Source organism: Abramis brama (genome assembly GCF_963993115.1).
Source record: "Abramis brama genome assembly, chromosome: 1".
NCBI lineage: Eukaryota > Metazoa > Chordata > Actinopteri > Cypriniformes > Leuciscidae > Abramis > Abramis brama.
Window position 1 is genome coordinate 18,156,483 of NC_139963.1, and position 17,614 is coordinate 18,174,096.

The 17,614-nt window shown below is 38.8% G+C and overlaps 2 protein-coding genes across 8 annotated transcripts in view; one reads left to right on the plus strand and one right to left on the minus strand.

Moving 5' to 3' along the window:
* Nucleotides 1-2,679, plus strand: part of dnm2a (dynamin 2a) — a 53,396-nt gene extending 50,717 nt beyond the window's left edge. For 4 of the 7 annotated variants that reach the window (XM_084131265.1, XM_084131268.1, XM_084131264.1 and 1 more), the window contains one exon: nt 397-2,679. In XM_084131265.1, the coding sequence (XP_083987391.1) occupies nt 397-466 (70 nt within the window). In that variant the 3' untranslated portion in view covers nt 467-2,679. The remainder of the gene's footprint in view (nt 1-396) is intronic. The other 3 variants (XM_084131266.1, XM_084131269.1, XM_084131270.1) reach the window with 1 other exon arrangement.
* tmed1a (transmembrane p24 trafficking protein 1a) lies at nt 980-15,578 on the minus strand. Its single transcript, XM_084131418.1, has 4 exons — nt 15,027-15,578; nt 10,250-10,347; nt 9,664-9,850; nt 980-6,859 (listed from the first exon to the last, which is right to left on the minus strand). Exons 1-4 carry the CDS (start codon nt 15,225-15,227, stop codon nt 6,641-6,643), a joined length of 705 nt encoding a protein of 234 aa, XP_083987544.1. The 5' UTR covers nt 15,228-15,578; the 3' UTR covers nt 980-6,640.
* Between the last annotated feature and the right edge of the window lie 2,036 nt (nt 15,579-17,614).

A 17,614-nucleotide genomic window follows, 5' to 3' on the forward strand; every position in this document is an offset into this window, starting at 1 on the left:
TCATCCCATCTTCTCTTCTTGTCACTTTTCAACTCTTCGTCACCTTTTCTTTCCTCATCTCTTCTCTTTTTTTCTTATCTCATCTAGTCTCATCTCCTCTCATGTCATCTCATCTAGTCTTTTCTCATCTAGTCACCTCTTCTTGCCTCAGCTCTTCTCCTTTTGTCTTTTCTCATCTCATTTCCTCTCATCTAGTCTCATCTCCTCTCTCCTCTCATCTAGTCTCATCTCCACTCATGTAGCCTCATCTAGTCTTGCCTGTCTGTCCTCATCTATTGTCTTTTCTCATCCCTTCTCGTCTCGCCCCGTCCAATTCCTTATCCCTTCTCCTCTATCATTTCCCTGTGGTTGTGGGTATGTCTCACCTCTGTTTCTCACTCTTTTCTCCTCCTGCAGCAGAAGACCCCCTGGCGCTCCCAACCGGCCCACCATTATCCGCCCCGCTGAGCCCTCCCTGCTAGACTAGACCCGTGCGCTGGGCACCATAGTGTGCTTGGGCTGAGGGAAGGGCTGGAGAGCTGCACTGAAACGTGCATGCGTGTCTACACAAACAGCCTGACCAATAGACCTTAATAATCCACTCAAACTGTCCTCTGATCAGCGCTGCTACTCACATCCCTACCTTTAAATCCCAGAGGTCTAAATTAAGCACATAACTATTCAAAAAAATGATTATTATTGTTGTTATTTTGTTGAAATATATAGAGTGACTTAAAGAGTGTAGTGGCCTCCAACTTTCAGTCATTTTATCACTCACATATGTCAGGTGACCACCAGGGGGTATCCTACTCAACTTTTGTAGACGAACCAACATTAGATCACTCATGCCTCCTCACTGACTAGTGGCTTAATGTGGGATAAGATGTATACAAGCACTGTGCAAGCTAGTTGCTGTTAAACTAGCCTGTCGTCTTTCTGTTCTTGGGTAACTGAAGGGTGGTTGAAGACCTCTTTCTTGTTATAGACACTTCTTCATGTGTTTCATTCTGTGTTTTCTTGACTCTTAACTTGATATCCTGAAATAAGGCACAATGACCGTTACCATTATACTATGTGGGATTTATTTTGACCCCGATTTCATTCGTCTTTCATGTTCAATTGGCCGTTATTATGTTTCTGGTGTTGTGCCGAATTCTTTGACCCACCAAATTATGTGACAGCTAGGGTCCCTACTGGGGTCACCGAATTCAGCACTACACCGGCACCTAGTACCAAAAGACTGTTAATTTTGAATCCATAGCAGCTAACCGACAAGTACACATTGCATATTTGGTGTCAGCACTCAACATCCTCTTTCTGTTGTGTCAGGAAATTTGGTTCTCAAAAAGCACTTCTAGTTTCATGGACGGGAATTTTTTAAATAGCTGGGGGAGGCGCGATTTGTATGCAAATTTCTGTAATGATCTGTTTATACAAATAATAATTTGTGTATATGAATATAATCCTGGAAAGCACGGTAACCACTTGGCGACGGGCCGACCCGTCAGCTCTCTGTAAGATAGTGTCTCAGCTCAGGTAACATCCGACTCCAAATCTGGTAGCTTAGCGTTTTGATCACTGTAACTTAAATTAATCTGCAAGGCTTTATGGGGCGCTTTTATTTCGCTCGGAATGATGAGGGTTTGGGGAGTGGGATTTATGAGCGGGAAAAACATGAGGGCGCTGCTGGAAAGTGGGAGTGCGCTCAAACAAGGGGTCTCTGAACATGGTACATGCAGGTGTATTTGGGGTCGTGGGGCGTTTGCTATATGGAACCAGTCCGTTCAAACTTGACACACACACAGGGAACTTTCTGACAGCAAGACGGTGAAACAAAGGCTTTCATGTAGACATCATAGTAGATGTACTAACACACGTATTTCTGAGTGTATTATTTATAACCTGGGCGTTTGTCTTCGTGTTAATTGGCATTTTTCACAAACTGTTTGCATCGGTGTAGAACGACAGATATTCTTTGCTATCGACAGATTTGTGCCCTGTCGGTTGCGGTAATAACAGTTGAACATAATTCAGAGTGAAAAGCGGTCCAGCTGGTTTCCTATTAATCTGGATTTGATTGCAGAATCTTTGATGTTTGCTTTTATTGATGTGAGCGCAGGGAAATGGGCCACGACAAATTCTGTTTTCTTGATTAACTTGAGGATAAGAATGGGGATTTGGTGCAAGCGACTTTGATTTCAGCACAATATGTCTGTAAATAACCGAAGGCTTTGAGTCGGACATGAGGTGAAACTTACAAATTAGCTGTGGATTTCAATACCAAATGCTCTTGAGTCACTCCTGTATGTTATGGCTACAGTGATGGCAACCAACGCTCTTTCTTCACAATCCAGTCAATTCAAGGCTTTTTAAATTGTATGCAGCTTTATCTTTTCCAAATTCAAATGACTTCAGCATCTGTTGAGAACTGGATGAAGCCCAAATCACTGCAGTCATAACTTTCCTGTGGTCTTTAAGGTTATGGTGACCAAATCCCTGTCTCTCCCTCTAATAATTCTGTCCTTTTGTATGGAGTGAGGGACTGAGGACATATTTAACGACTTTTTTTATGCTTTTGGAATAACAAATTGTCAAGTGCCTGTGTAGCAATTTAAAATGGACTTGGAGCAAAATGCACAATGAGAATTGGAAGTGAGATAATAAAAGGTGTTGTGTATAATAAAGATCTGGTGCTCTGGTGGTCGGTGTTTCCTTGTGTCACGTCTCCTCACTGTCTCCTTGATTTACCGTGACATGTCTGTCCCAGCATGCATCTCTTCCTCTTTGTGTTCTCATTGAAATAAATCAAATGTAACAGGTGTAGTGAGATGATACTCTCTGTTGGTGTAATCCAGTGTTTTTCAATCCTGCTTCTGGAGACTCCCAGCAGCACTGCACGTTTTAGGTGTCTCAGTCTATGACCGCGTCCCAAATTACATACTCTGGAGTTGGTACTCCTTTTGAATAAGTATATGTCGTGTATAGTAACTAATGTTGAGAGTGTTAACGCAGTGGCCAATCAGAAGTGTTTTAAGTTAGTCAGTGGAGCATCTACTTAATACCTCCCCAAAACATTTTCGTTTGTCACAAACTCATTGGTTTTAAATCAAATCGTGAGGTTCCAACTGATACCCACACCTAGTGAGAAAGTCCATACTTCTACTTGTCTGAGCATATTGTTTATTCATACAGTTGCATCATAATACCCCAGATTCTCTTATGTGCATGTAAGTGCTAGCAAGAACCTAAACGTATAAATGCATTGCTAATGCATTAGTTATTATTTCTAGGCTGATTCATTAAAAACTGCTGCAACCTCTTGGATTCAAACTTCCACAAACTCCTCATTCATAGGTCAAGGGGTAGCCAAAAATCATACTACAAGAAAGTAATTATTTTTAGCATGCTCTAATGCATAGCATGCGTATGATACTGTTTAGAACAGGAACTTCTAATGAGCTTGTGATGAATCACATCTGCAGTGTTGAAGGTCTCCGGAACAGGATTGAGAACCACATGGCTTCGTCACAGCTACTTCCTCTGTGAAGCTGATTCATCTTTTTTCAGTATAACTTGTGAGCATGTCAGTGGAAGTAAAAAAGTCAAAGAAGACTACGTCTGAATGACCAGAGTCGTTAGTCAGACGTTTAGTTGTGTCAAATATCAGCATGTGACCATGAGTAACGCACGGCTCATATTTAACAGCCTTTGATTCAGAATCCTTTGTTTCTATGTAACAATAAAGTGGTTTCACAGCTTTTGAGATATTCATCTACTAACCCAACCCCTTCTTCACACAGCGAACAGTGTCATAATGAAAACTTCAGCACTTCCACATTAAAACCTGTTGAGTTACTGTAAAAAACACTGTGTACATCACATAAATGAAATTCTCCCAGCTGATGTGTGGTTTTGGTTGCGGTTGTTAAACAGACGTCCACCTCCCCGACGGCCGGAGAACCAGTGGTGAAGCTGATCCCAGTGCTCAGGAGGAGGACCACCACACCGTACTGTATGGCTGCTCTACTAGATCATAACGAGATGATGCCCATTTCCTAAGGATATCAATCAATTGTATAGAAAGAAGCCATCTTAATTTTACTAAGCTATTTCTTTGACCAAAGATGAGATTCTTCCAAGGATCACACAGTCTTGTTTGAACTTCTCATGTTGACCTACTTTTCCAGAAGTTTCTTAAAAAATAAATAAATATAATAAACCGTTCTGAGCCCTGGACCAAACAAATCAGCTCATTAATTGCAGCATTGCAAACGTTGATTTAAAGCAAAAACCATGGGTGAAGCACTGAATGATGAAATGGTGGTACAATCAATGAAAACTGTTCAATTTGAGTCATTGATTTTAAGTAATAAATACAATATAATAAAAAAAAATGGAAATATTTACAGAGGTGTAGAATGAATAGAGAGCTGCAGTGATGACGTACTTAAGTTTTCTTCACACTGGTTCCCTCGACAAAAACCCAGTAGGATTTTATCATTTGCTTCTGGATTATTGTTGAAAATAAGGTCTGTGACCAACAAAAGTTTGTTATTCTTACACATCATGATAATCTTGACAAATTAACACAACTTTTATGAATTTTGAAGCGTAAATACAATCGTTAGAAAAAAAGAGCTAAACGTAGGCTATAAACGAACTACACCACGGTCAAATGACACCATTACTAAGCTTCCACAACTCTTTCAGTCTTTATTTAAATAACATTTTCCCTGAAAGTTTGCAAGAGCGTGATTATAAACACAATGAGGCTGTGAAAGCGAGTAGCAAGTAGGTGAGTTTATCTGTTCGACGTCTTTAATGTCCCTGACAATCACTGTAGTCGCATTTAGCCAATTGTTAGTAATCACCGTTTATGCGAAGGAATAAAACGTGAGAATATCTTGAGCTTTTGTTCACCACAGACATTATTTCAGGCATTTAACCAAAACCCATTGACTTCAGGACGATGAATCCAAAAGAGTTCAAATGCTAACTCGTTTAAAGGTTTTAGACTACAAAAATACGTCATCCCTGCCACCCTCTAGAGACTACAGGGATGTAATTCACAATACTTTATGGGCGTGGCTTGATCCTGGATTGGTTGACAAGGCACAGTTTTTTCCGGTGCTTTCTGATTGGAGCAACCAATTGATGGGTTGCCCTTTTAAGATTATGGGTAGTGTAGTTCTTCACAGGGGATTTAGCAAGGTGATTTGTGGCCTATAAAGAAGCATATATCATGACCATTAAACCAGCTGTTGTGCTCCATTTGTGAACACAGACAGATATACACAAAAAATTAGTTCCAGCATGCCGTTTGTTCGATCAAATTTGTAGACCAGAACTGTTGTATAAGCCCTGATAAAGTGAATTTGTGCACCACATGTTTTGGTCATACTGAAACATTTAGAAAGGGACTCACTGTTTGAAGTTTTAGGTTTATAGTTAGTTTACCTTTAGTCTTCAAGCTTAATTCAGCAGCCTAATGAAGTATTTGACGATTAGTCTGCAACATTTATTCGTTACTGATAGCAAATATTAAAAGTAAACATTAAACTTCAAAGCATGAAAACACATGAAAAGATGCTAGTAAATCAGATCTAGATTCTAAAATCAGCTTTAAATACAGAAGGCGGCAAACATTTTTTAAATTAGTATGTTTTTGGATTTGTGAAAGTTTGGAGTCAAACATGCAGCGACAGTAGATGAATCATAATATTCTTTTAATCTTTTAATATTACTGTTCTGGTTGTTTAATGGCTCTTCTGAGATTTAATTTCTTGATTTACAAGAGATGACCTAGTGACAAATTTCTACTGAATAAATGAGTTTTTATGGCGTATGCAAGATAAATATTTGAATCATTAACTGAGCATTGTGTCTGTGAAACTCCAGTACTCTTTATTTATAGGCAGTTTGTAATGAAAATGGTTGTACATAGTTTTTACTAGGCTTGTTGTTTAATGAGAATATTTGTATATTGTTCTAGGGTGATGGATGAATATTAGAAATACTGACAATGAATCAAACCTCAGATTAACCTGTAGAAACAAAGAGATTCAACAGTCTTAAAAGTATTGTTATGTGATTCTGATTCCCACAGTACAGTAATAACTCAGTGCAGTCAGCCATTAACGTGAAATGTAACGTCAATAACCCAGATGAGTTTTAAATTCATTTTCTATTTGCACTTACAATGCCACATATGACTGAGCTGCAGTTGTTCAAAATGAGATGCTAATGTGCTGTATAATAAATCCATTCAAAGCAAAACGTTCCCTTGGATCTTTATTTTACTGCCGTATAAATCCATAAGAAATAACAATTTACTGCAGTGTTATTCATTTCAAAAGTCTCATAAATTAAGTGCAAAATTACATTCACATTCAAATGTTGCTACAGTACTTCAAGTAAATGTAGTGTTTACCAGTGTTAGTTAGCGCCCTAAAGAAAACTCTTACAATTAAAACCAAGTCAAGCTCCAAGACTTCAGATTCATTGATATCTCTAAATACTCAAACTTTTCATTCTGACGTAAACTAGAGTTTTTTGTGGGTTTTTTTCGACCTGAGAGCTTCCTCGCGTCTTCATTTCCAGAATCCATTCGTTTGTATTTTACGTTAACAGTGTTACAGCACCTTCCCCCAGTTCATCTCTGCTATGTGCAGACTCTGCGCGAGTCGCTGAATAATCTGCGTACCGTGTAGACCTGTGTGAGGGCCACGCTGACCATGACCAGCAAACTGACGCTGGACCAAAAGGAAACCCGCCACAGGTTATCCTCCAGCAGGTAGCGGTCGCGAGCCTCGAACGCCCGCAGCGTCGCCTGCATCTGACGGCTTCGCTCCAGGTTCTTGTGCACAGCGTCCATTGTGTCCTGTGTGGCGAGAGAAAACTAAATTGCAGCTGCAATTTCCCACAAAACCATTTTGGTTGCAGTCTGGTTGTGTCTCAGTACAACATATGAAAAACACTAGTAACCAAAGCATGAATTTTCAATGAGCAAAACTGATCGGCGCCAAACTAGAACTTTGAGGAAAAATGTAATTGCAAATCATTTTCTTAATTGTATTCAAGCATGAAAGGCATTTTGGAAACATTGTGAAAATACTTTCTTTAACCCTATAAAGCCTACTGTCTCATGTTTGATACACAAACACTTAATATCCAATAATATTACTGATTTAGATGCATTGACAATATTGGATAAGAACAAAACTTAAACTGAATTGAGCTGAATAATGATTGTTTTCTGTAAAGCTGCTTTATAGATCAATCGGCCCCTAAATTATCAACATGATCAAAACTTTGCTGGAAAACATGTATTGATATTTTATACCTTTTTGGCAAGTAAAAGGCCTTTTAGTATAATTTTTAGTTCTGGTGGTCTTTTTGTTGTGAAATATTTTCAGACTTTTAGAAAGTAAATGTGAGAATAACCTTTATATTGTTAGTAATATTTCAAGATGAACATTTACTGGACTGAAGCAACTTTTTTTGGAGGGAAAAATCATGCTAAAATGTAAGTATCAAATATGATACATCATCATACTTTTGAGGAAAGTTTATTTCTTCATCTCTCAATCATCGTAGTATTGCATTGGATTACAGTGAGGAAAATAAGTATTTGAACACCCTGCTATTTTGCAAGTTATCCCACTTGGAAATCATGGAGGGGTCTGAAATTGTCATCGTAGGTGCATGTCCACTGTGAGAGACATAATCTATAAAAAAAAAATCCAGAAATCACAATATATGATTTTTTAACTATTTATTTGTATGATACAGCTGCAAATAAGTATTTGAACACCTGTCTATCAGCTAGAATTCTGACCCTCAAAGACCTGTTAGTCTGCCTTTAAAATGTCCACCTCCACTCCATTTAGTATCCTAAATTAGATGCACCTGTTTGAGGTCGTTAGCTGCATAAAGACACCTGTCCACCCCATACAATCAGTAAGAATCCAACTACTAACATGGCCAAGACCAAAGAGCTGTCCAAAGACACTAGAGACAAAATTGTACACCTCCACAAGGCTGGAAAGGGCTACGGGGAAATTGCCAAGCAGCTTGGTGAAAAAAGGTCCACTGTTGGAGCAATCATTAGAAAATGGAAGAAGCTAAACATGACTGTCAATCTCCCTCGGACTGGGGCTCCATGCAAGATCTCACGTCGTGGGGTCTCAATGATCCTAAGAAAGGTGAGAAATCAGCCCAGAACTACACGGGAGGAGCTGGTCAATGACCTGAAAAGAGCTGGGACCACCGTTTCCAAGGTTACTGTTGGTAATACACTAAGACGTCATGGTTTGAAATCATGCATGGCACGGAAGGTTCCCCTGCTTAAACCAGCACATGTCAAGTTTGCCAATGACCATTTGGATGATCCAGAGGAGTCATGGGAGAAAGTCATGTGGTCAGATGAGACCAAAATAGAACTTTTTGGTCATAATTCCACTAAATGTGTTTGGAGGAAGAAGAATGATGAGTACCATCCCAAGAACACCATCCCTACTGTGAAGCATGGGGGTGGTAGCATCATGCTTTGGGGGTGTTTTTCTGCACATGGGACAGGGCGACTGCACTGTATTAAGGAGAGGATGACCGGGGCCATGTATTGCGAGATTTTGGGGAACAACCTCCTTCCCTCAGTTAGAGCATTGAAGATGGGTCGAGGCTGGGTCTTCCAACATGACAATGACCCGAAGCACACAGCCAGGATAACCAAGGAGTGGCTCTGTAAGAAGCATATCAAGGTTCTGGCGTGGCCTAGCCAGTCTCCAGACCTAAACCCAATAGAGAATCTTTGGAGGGAGCTCAAACTCCGTGTTTCTCAGCGACAGCCCAGAAACCTGACTGATCTAGAGAAGATCTGTGTGGAGGAGTGGGCCAAAATCCCTCCTGCAGTGTGTGCAAACCTGGTGAAAAACTACAGGAAACGTTTGACCTCTGTAATTGCAAACAAAGGCTACTGTACCAAATATTAACATTGATTTTCTCAGGTGTTCAAATACTTATTTGCAGCTGTATCATACAAATAAATAGTTAAAAAATCATACATTGTGATTTCTGGATCTTTTTTTTTTAGATTATGTCTCTCACAGTGGACATGCACCTACGATGACAATTTCAGACCCCTCCATGATTTCTAAGTGGGAGAACTTGCAAAATAGCAGGGTGTTCAAATACTTATTTTCCTCACTGTATATGTTTTGTCAGCACAAAAGGGTAGGGCTTAATATTCAGACAGGAATGTTGTTCCAGGATCAATAAAATATTGATTTAGGAACATGTCTTACTTGGGAAAATCACGGTGACCCTCTTCATTCATCAGCCTGTGTGTTCACCAAGTAAGATATGTTCCTAGATCAACATATTTTGTTGATCCTGGAACAACATTCCTGTCTGAAAATCCAGTCCTAACCCTATCCCTACCCCAATAACCCAACCCTACCCATAACTTCTCCCTAAAACCAGAGGGAAATTATGGTGAATAACACTGATGTTGAAGCACCTAACCCTGGTTGTAAGCCTAAACTTGACATGAACTGTAAACTTGTCCCTCAAATCTGATTGGTTGATTGAAATGTTGTTCCAGGATCAACAAAGACATTGATCCAGGAACATGTTGAACTTAGTGAAATCAGGTTCACCGAATGAAGAGATATTTGTTTGGTGTACCCTGATATCCTCCAGTTTGTACTCCAGCGAGTCTTCCGGCTCAGCCAGAGCAGCCCAGTCTTCCTCATCCTCATCCTCCTCCTCTGGTCCATCCACGATCACCTCCACGTACACCATCTTCTCTGAAACACGGCTGAAGCTGTTATCAAAGCAAATCCTGTAGTCGCCCTCCTCAGCGGGGTCCACCCTGACAGACACAGCAAGATTACTCTAATGCACATCATAACTGTAAGACACAGAGAAATATTAGATCATAAGATCATTTTTAGAAACGTCTCTTTTTTTTGTTGTCCATGCAATAGAACTAAATGGAGTTCTTCAAAATATTCTACAAAAATTCTTCAAAATATTTTCTTTTATGTTCTACTACAGGTTTGAAACAGCATGAGGCGAATGATGACACAATTTTCGTGCAACTGTTTTCAGTAAATTCAGTTTCGATGTGGTCACGGTCAGCCTTGCAGACAGCATGCAAATTTGCAGAAGAGGACATGCAAATTTGGTGGGTTATGACGGTCCGAAACTAACTGTATATGAGTGAATGTGTGAAGGTTCAGCTCGTCGCACGACGGGATGTGAAACCTACGTGTGGATGCCGTCCGATTTTCTGAAGTCTGAGACCAGTCTGTATCCACTGGGGGAGATCAGAGTGAATCCCACATCCAGCCCCGAGCCTGCAATCACCTGCACACACACAGAGGGGTTAAGAGAGGTTCAAATCTCAATGACATCAAAATTATTATTTTTTTTATTTTATGGAATATTGCAGTATTTACTACAAATGATTTATCCGTGCACATCTTTAATCAGAATAATTTCCCCTCGCTCTTGCAGCGACATCTCTTCTCTTGATGATGTGTTTACTGGCGTGAGGGCGGGGCAACCTGTCACTCACATGAGATCAACCAATAGCAAACCACAACCATGTTTTTTTAAATTATTATTATTGTTCAAGAAGCAGTTTCACTCAGATATACGCCACAAAGGGAAGAAAAGACTACCACAACTTCCATTTCATGCTGAATTGAAATTTGAAGCCATATGAACTAATATTTCAAAACCATATGAAACCAACATTTTTAAGAACTTTGCACGTGTATTTTAAACTAGATTTTTTCTTTACTGTGCATGGGCACCTTTTTTTTTCCTTCCAAAAAAGTGATTTTGATTAAAGGTTACGAAGGCATGAATTGTGTCCAGATGAAAAATGTGCACAGATGAATTATTTACGTTAAATACTGCAATATTCCATTAATAAAAACAAGAATTCTCCATTTTGATTTCATGGAGACTTTAATCACTCTAAAAGATATATATATATATATATATATATATATATATATTTTTTTTTTTTCTTTTTTTTTTTTTCATACATTTATTTAAACTTCAAACCATACAAAACACAAAGACATACCAAATAACAAACGACCATTTCACATTACACCTTCTTACAAAAAAATCTGAGAAAGAAGTAATCCTCCCTAACTAAAATGCAGTAAACAACAGATTTCTAAACAAAATGGTTTGACCCTATCAGCTATAATGTATGTAAAATAATAAGCACATAAAACTCAACCAAGGAAATATAACTAAAAATAAATAAGCAAACTTAAGAACAATTCAAATTCCCTAACATTGGGGTTTATATCAACCGATATTCTGATATAAGTGAGAATAAGTTAATAGCAGGGACTGTATCAATTTTCTTTAAGGATTTACAAAATAAAGAAAAGTCATTTTTTAATGCATTCACATTTGGAAGAGATTTTGTGAAACGACATTTGTGGATATAGAATTTAACAAACAGTATAATATTATTTATCAAATATTCAACTTTCTTATTCTTCATTAAAAGTCCATATTTGATCCCATTCCAGGAAAAAAAATCCACTTGAATAGACTTAGAAATCAGCCAGTTATGTATTTCCTTCCACAAATTATGTACAATCTCACACTCAAAAAAAAGATGTTCTGTTGATTCCGACAATGATTTACAAAAATAACAATTCTCCGTTTCAAATTTGAATATTTTTTGAATAAATTCTTGTGAAGGATAAATTTCATTTACCAAAAGAGATATATATATACAGTGAGGAAAATAAGTATTTGAACACCCTGCTATTTTGCAAGTTCTCCCACTTGGAAATCATGGAGGGGTCTGAAATTGTCATCGTAGGTGCATGTCCACTGTGAGAGACATAATCTAAAAAAAAAATCCAGAAATCACAATATATGATTTTTTAACTATTTATTTGTATGATACAGCTGCAAATAAGTATTTGAACACCTGTCTATCAGCTAGAATTCTGACCCTCAAAGACCTGTTAGTCTGCCTTTAAAATGTCCACCTCCACTCCATTTATTATCCTAAATTAGATGCACCTGTTTGAGGTCGTTAGCTGCATAAAGACACCTGTCCACCCCATACAATCAGTAAGAATCCAACTACTAACATGGCCAAGACCAAAGAGCTGTCCAAAGACACTAGAGACAAAATTGTACACCTCCACAAGGCTGGAAAGGGCTACGGGGAAATTGCCAAGCAGCTTGGTGAAAAAAGGTCCACTGTTGGAGCAATCATTAGAAAATGGAAGAAGCTAAACATGACTGTCAATCTCCCTCGGACTGGGGCTCCATGCAAGATCTCACCTCGTGGGGTCTCAATGATCCTAAGAAAGGTGAGAAATCAGCCCAGAACTACACGGGAGGAGCTGGTCAATGACCTGAAAAGAGCTGGGACCACCGTTTCCAAGGTTACTGTTGGTAATACACTAAGACGTCATGGTTTGAAATCATGCATGGCACGGAAGGTTCCCCTGCTTAAACCAGCACATGTCAAGGCCCGTCTTAAGTTTGCCAATGACCATTTGGATGATCCAGAGGAGTCATGGGAGAAAGTCATGTGGTCAGATGAGACCAAAATAGAACTTTTTGGTCATAATTCCACTAAACGTGTTTGGAGGAAGAAGAATGATGAGTACCATCCCAAGAACACCATCCCTACTGTGAAGCATGGGGGTGGTAGCATCATGCTTTGGGGGTGTTTTTCTGCACATGGGACAGGGCGACTGCACTGTATTAAGGAGAGGATGACCGGGGCCATATATTGCGAGATTTTGGGGAACAACCTCCTTCCCTCAGTTAGAGCATTGAAGATGGGTCGAGGCTGGGTCTTCCAACATGACAATGACCCGAAGCACACAGCCAGGATAACCAAGGAGTGGCTCTGTAAGAAGCATATCAAGGTTCTGGCGTGGCCTAGCCAGTCTCCAGACCTAAACCCAATAGAGAATCTTTAGAGGGAGCTCAAACTCCGTGTTTCTCAGCGACAGCCCAGAAACCTGACTGATCTAGAGAAGATCTGTGTGGAGGAGTGGGCCAAAATCCCTCCTGCAGTGTGTGCAAACCTGGTGAAAAACTACAGGAAACGTTTGACCTCTGTAATTGCAAACAAAGGCTACTGTACCAAATATTAACATTGATTTTCTCAGGTGTTCAAATACTTATTTGCAGCTGTATCATACAAATAAATAGTTAAAAAATCATACATTGTGATTTCTGGATTTTTTTTTTTAGATTATGTCTCTCACAGTGGACATGCACCTACGATGACAATTTCAGACCCCTCCATGATTTCTAAGTGGGAGAACTTGCAAAATAGCAGGGTGTTCAAATACTTATTTTCCTCACTGTATATAACATTTTAATGCACTAAAAGTATTTTTTAACAAATATCATAAATTATTTAACTCCAATGAATCATGTTTTTGGGGAGTCACACCCCATGATAACGTTTGACAACCTAAACTATCCTTGCCGTATCATAACAAGAAATTATTTTCTGATCTTTTAAATAATTTCATATTTCTATATTCAGAATTTTAGATTAAAAGTGAAAATACATCTAAATGCTGCTTCAGATGCAGATTATGCATCTCTTCTACAGTGCAAAAGAGACTAATTGACCATATTACAATTTACATTTACATTTTTAAATAGGTCCATTGTTGAAGTAAGTCCATTCTTGGAAATACACCAGTAATGCAAAATAAAATATGCACGATCCAATGACAAATCAGTCAGGAGATTTAAGAGCAGACAAAAGGAGACATATGGACCAGCCAAGTAGTTGGCCAATGATGAGTCAAGTCATCTCAAAATGATCAAATATTGGCTAAATAATCCACCAATGTATCAGTCAATCACTACAGGTTATGAGTGAGAGTCTTGGATTATTTGTCACACCAACATTTCTCATACTTACATGGGCACACTCTCAAAGACTTCAACCCCTGCCCTTATGATTCTTTCACGTGTCCCTTTCCCCTCAAATTCAAATAGCAGGTCTCCTATCTTCCACCAACTGATAAAGCAGCTCAAATGAGAAGCCAGTGTGTCGGCGTCACTATAGAGATAAGTGTGGCCAGAGCAACCATGCAGCACTGGAGACACTCTGATCCTTCCGGCACATGGAATGAGCTTTGGGTCGGGTCAGCTGTCCCGCAGCTGTGCCTGCTTTTAACGTAAACACACCCCAGACAAGCTCCTGGGGAGGAGGGTTACAACACACACAGGGCTGTGCAGGAATAACCAAAAGACAGTATAGCTATACTGTGTGTGATTTCTAAAGACGACTGAATGAGGATTGCTTAAGCATGCAATTGATTATGATGTCAATAATATTGAACTTCCCACCAGAGCTGTGGAAAAGATCCACAAGCATGAAACCAAACCAAGCACAAGCTGTTTATGTAGCAATGAGCAATGCATTTGTTACAGTATTCATTTAAAAAATAAATAAATCTATTAAAACAATAAAATTAAATAAACAAATAATATATATATATATATATATATATATATATATATATATATATATATATATATATATATATATTAACATATGTTAGTGTTAGTTAATAACCGTTCATTGTTAGTAGCTCATGTCCATTAAATAATATTATCAGACATAACATTTGATTTTAATAATGTATTAGTAAATGTTGAAATTAACATTAAGTAGGATAATGAAACATTCGTGTAAAGTGTTGTATCTGTCCTGTAGTGCTTCATACAGTGTGCACTTTGACCAAAACATCTACACCTATGAAAGGAAAAGTCCTGCAACTTCCTGGTCATTACTGTCAAGCAAAATTGCAATGTAATGCAGTTGAGTTACTAATAGTGTTAATAAAAGTATAACCACAAGCTATTCTTAACTTAGCAAACAGCAAACACAACCATTTTGACAAGTTACTCTCAATTTTGCCGACTCCTTATTTAGTCCGGCTTCTCCTGAGGTCGTTTAAAGATCATTTTAAATAAGATATTTTTAATAGTTTAATTTAAAAGATGTTATTGACCTGGTACTCCACTTCTAAGCTGCCGGTCTTAGTGGCTGTTTGGAAGAAGCACTCGGTTGCTCCGGCTGGAAGAAGGAAAGTGAACTCGGTGTCCTTATTCTGTCCGAATTCGTATCCCAAATCCACGCATAGCGTCAGAAAGAGCAGCAAACACCCCACGAGACGCGTCGCTTTAAACCGCTCCATTACTTTGCTCTTCATAAACACCCTACAGCAGCTGTTTCAAACACTGCGAGCGACGCGACCGAACTAGACGCGATCATTGCCTTCCACACTGTAAGCGCGTTGTTTTGGACTCTCGTGAAGTTGCAGTGACAAACAGCCGGGTTTGAAGTTTGACTGCTTCATTGATAATGAGCGCGTTATAGTTTTCCTGCGTCGCGTAAAACGCTCAAACAGCCTCGTTGATTGGGTTCCGACGTCAAGATTTGAGCGTCAACGCGCGCTTAGGGCATACTGTAGGGCTCAATGTTTCTATTGCAAGACACGTTTGTAGCATACGTTCTCGGAACGGTTCAGGACCATTTGAAGGGGATCGAATGAAACAGGTCTGGTTTCAGGCTACATTTTGGCTATAAATTGCACTGGGACTAAATACGTTGTGATCTTCATGTCTTCATTTAATTACTGTAGGCCTATGCAACGCTCTGGGAATGTTTCTTGTTTATAATAAGGAAAAACAAACAAACACTGTCACACAGAACATCCCTGCAACTTTATGAGAACATATAGCTACATAAACAATTAGCCTACAAAAAATGAACCTTTCAAGAGGCTTTATTTTATTTAGGTCTATAAACTGATAGAAGATTATACAAATCATGATAGCATGGTTTGCTTTGGTGTGAATTGTCAAGTTTGTAAAAATACAATGCAGACTTTCAATTAAAGGGATAGTTCACTTAAAAATTAAAATTCTATAATTTACTCTAGCTCCAGGATAAATGTGACCAGGTATTTACTCGCACAAAAACAGACAAAGTGAGAAAAAGTAACGTAATGCATTACTGTTCACAAAAAGTGACTGAGTAACCTGATTAGTTACTTTTTTAGGAAGTAATTCAATATTGTAATGCAATGCTTAGTAACTTTCCCCCACACTGCCCATTAGACTTTAATTTATCTTCAGAACAAAAATGAAGAGATTTTCTTCTCATTTTTGTCTATCCAAAATTGTAAAGCTTTAACGATTCACAGGACATTGTAAAAGTAATCCATATGAATTGACGTGTAATTCAAGTCTTCTGAACATACAAAATCGCTTTATATGTTGAACAGATTTAATATAAAGTGATCTTGCCGATCAAGTGCGAGAACCAATAAGATTTGCTCTCACTCGCCAAGCAAGCACAGTTGGGCTGACATTCAAACTGTAATTATTTCATGTTTAAAGGATCCCGTCGGCGTGTTGAATCGGTGTTGGGCAGTAGCCTAGGTGAGAAAGAGACTCTGATTGGCTGTTCTGCTTAGAAGAATCGCGAAAGCAGGCAAACAATCAAAATCACGATGGAACACAGAGTGCTCTTCCAATTTAACATCATCTTATCGGAGCATTCTAATACGCAAATATTTTCATAATGACATTGCCATATGGAAAGAGGAAAGTGAAGACCAACTGATCAACATGAATTACATTCAAAACGGTAAGGAAGTGCTTTTCATGTACTGTATATCTGCAGTCCTAGGCTGAATATGAAATCGCCCCCTAAACCCGCATTTATTATTCCCTATGTTAGCCCACTAATAATGTTCACTTAAAGGAGTGAATGAAAACGAGTGAGCACATTCGGACAGTGGTTGAACATACACCGGTTGTACATTCGTAATTGCGGTGCAATGTGGGATTAAATAAGTGCACTCAATAACGTCCAATATGGTTTCGGACACCACTACAAATGGCTGTCCCCTCAAATAATGCCCTATTTGCGGTTATAGGGGGCAATTTTTGATTCAGCCTTCGTTTCGCTTCTTTTTTTGACCGATGAATCCAGACTACTGCCACCTGCTGGTATGGAGAGTTTCTCTCTGCACGCAGACACAGATGCACTAGTATAAGCTGTTAGATGTTGACTTTGCGGTGAGTTCAAGGACAACCTTTTGGCCCAGATGCTGGCAACAACAAAGTCACTACTATGTCTTTGATGTTGGTTTGTTATGTCACAAGATATGACATACCATGAAATATTAAATATGGACTGAACGAGTATTCTATTCTCAGCGGATGGCTCTCTCTCAGTCTGCTTGCATTTATTTTTAGATCAGCTCAACTATACTTGTGTTTACTGGTCTAATGGAACTATTGTTACCCTTTTGCTCTCATGTGCACACTACTATAACAAAACAAAAATAGTACATCGGCCTGCATTGACCGTCACTACTCTGTTGTGTTCTACAGCTCCAAAACGACTTATTTGGGGTTTGTGTGAAGTGTTTTTAAATGTCTTTCTTCTACAGCTAAGTCTTCTACACCTATGTTGTGTTCGGGTCATTTTACCTGGAGAGGATTTTCTTTTTCCCAAAAATGTTAGTTAATCTTATCACATTGGACTAAGACTTACTGACTTTGCTCACACAGAGCATAACTACCC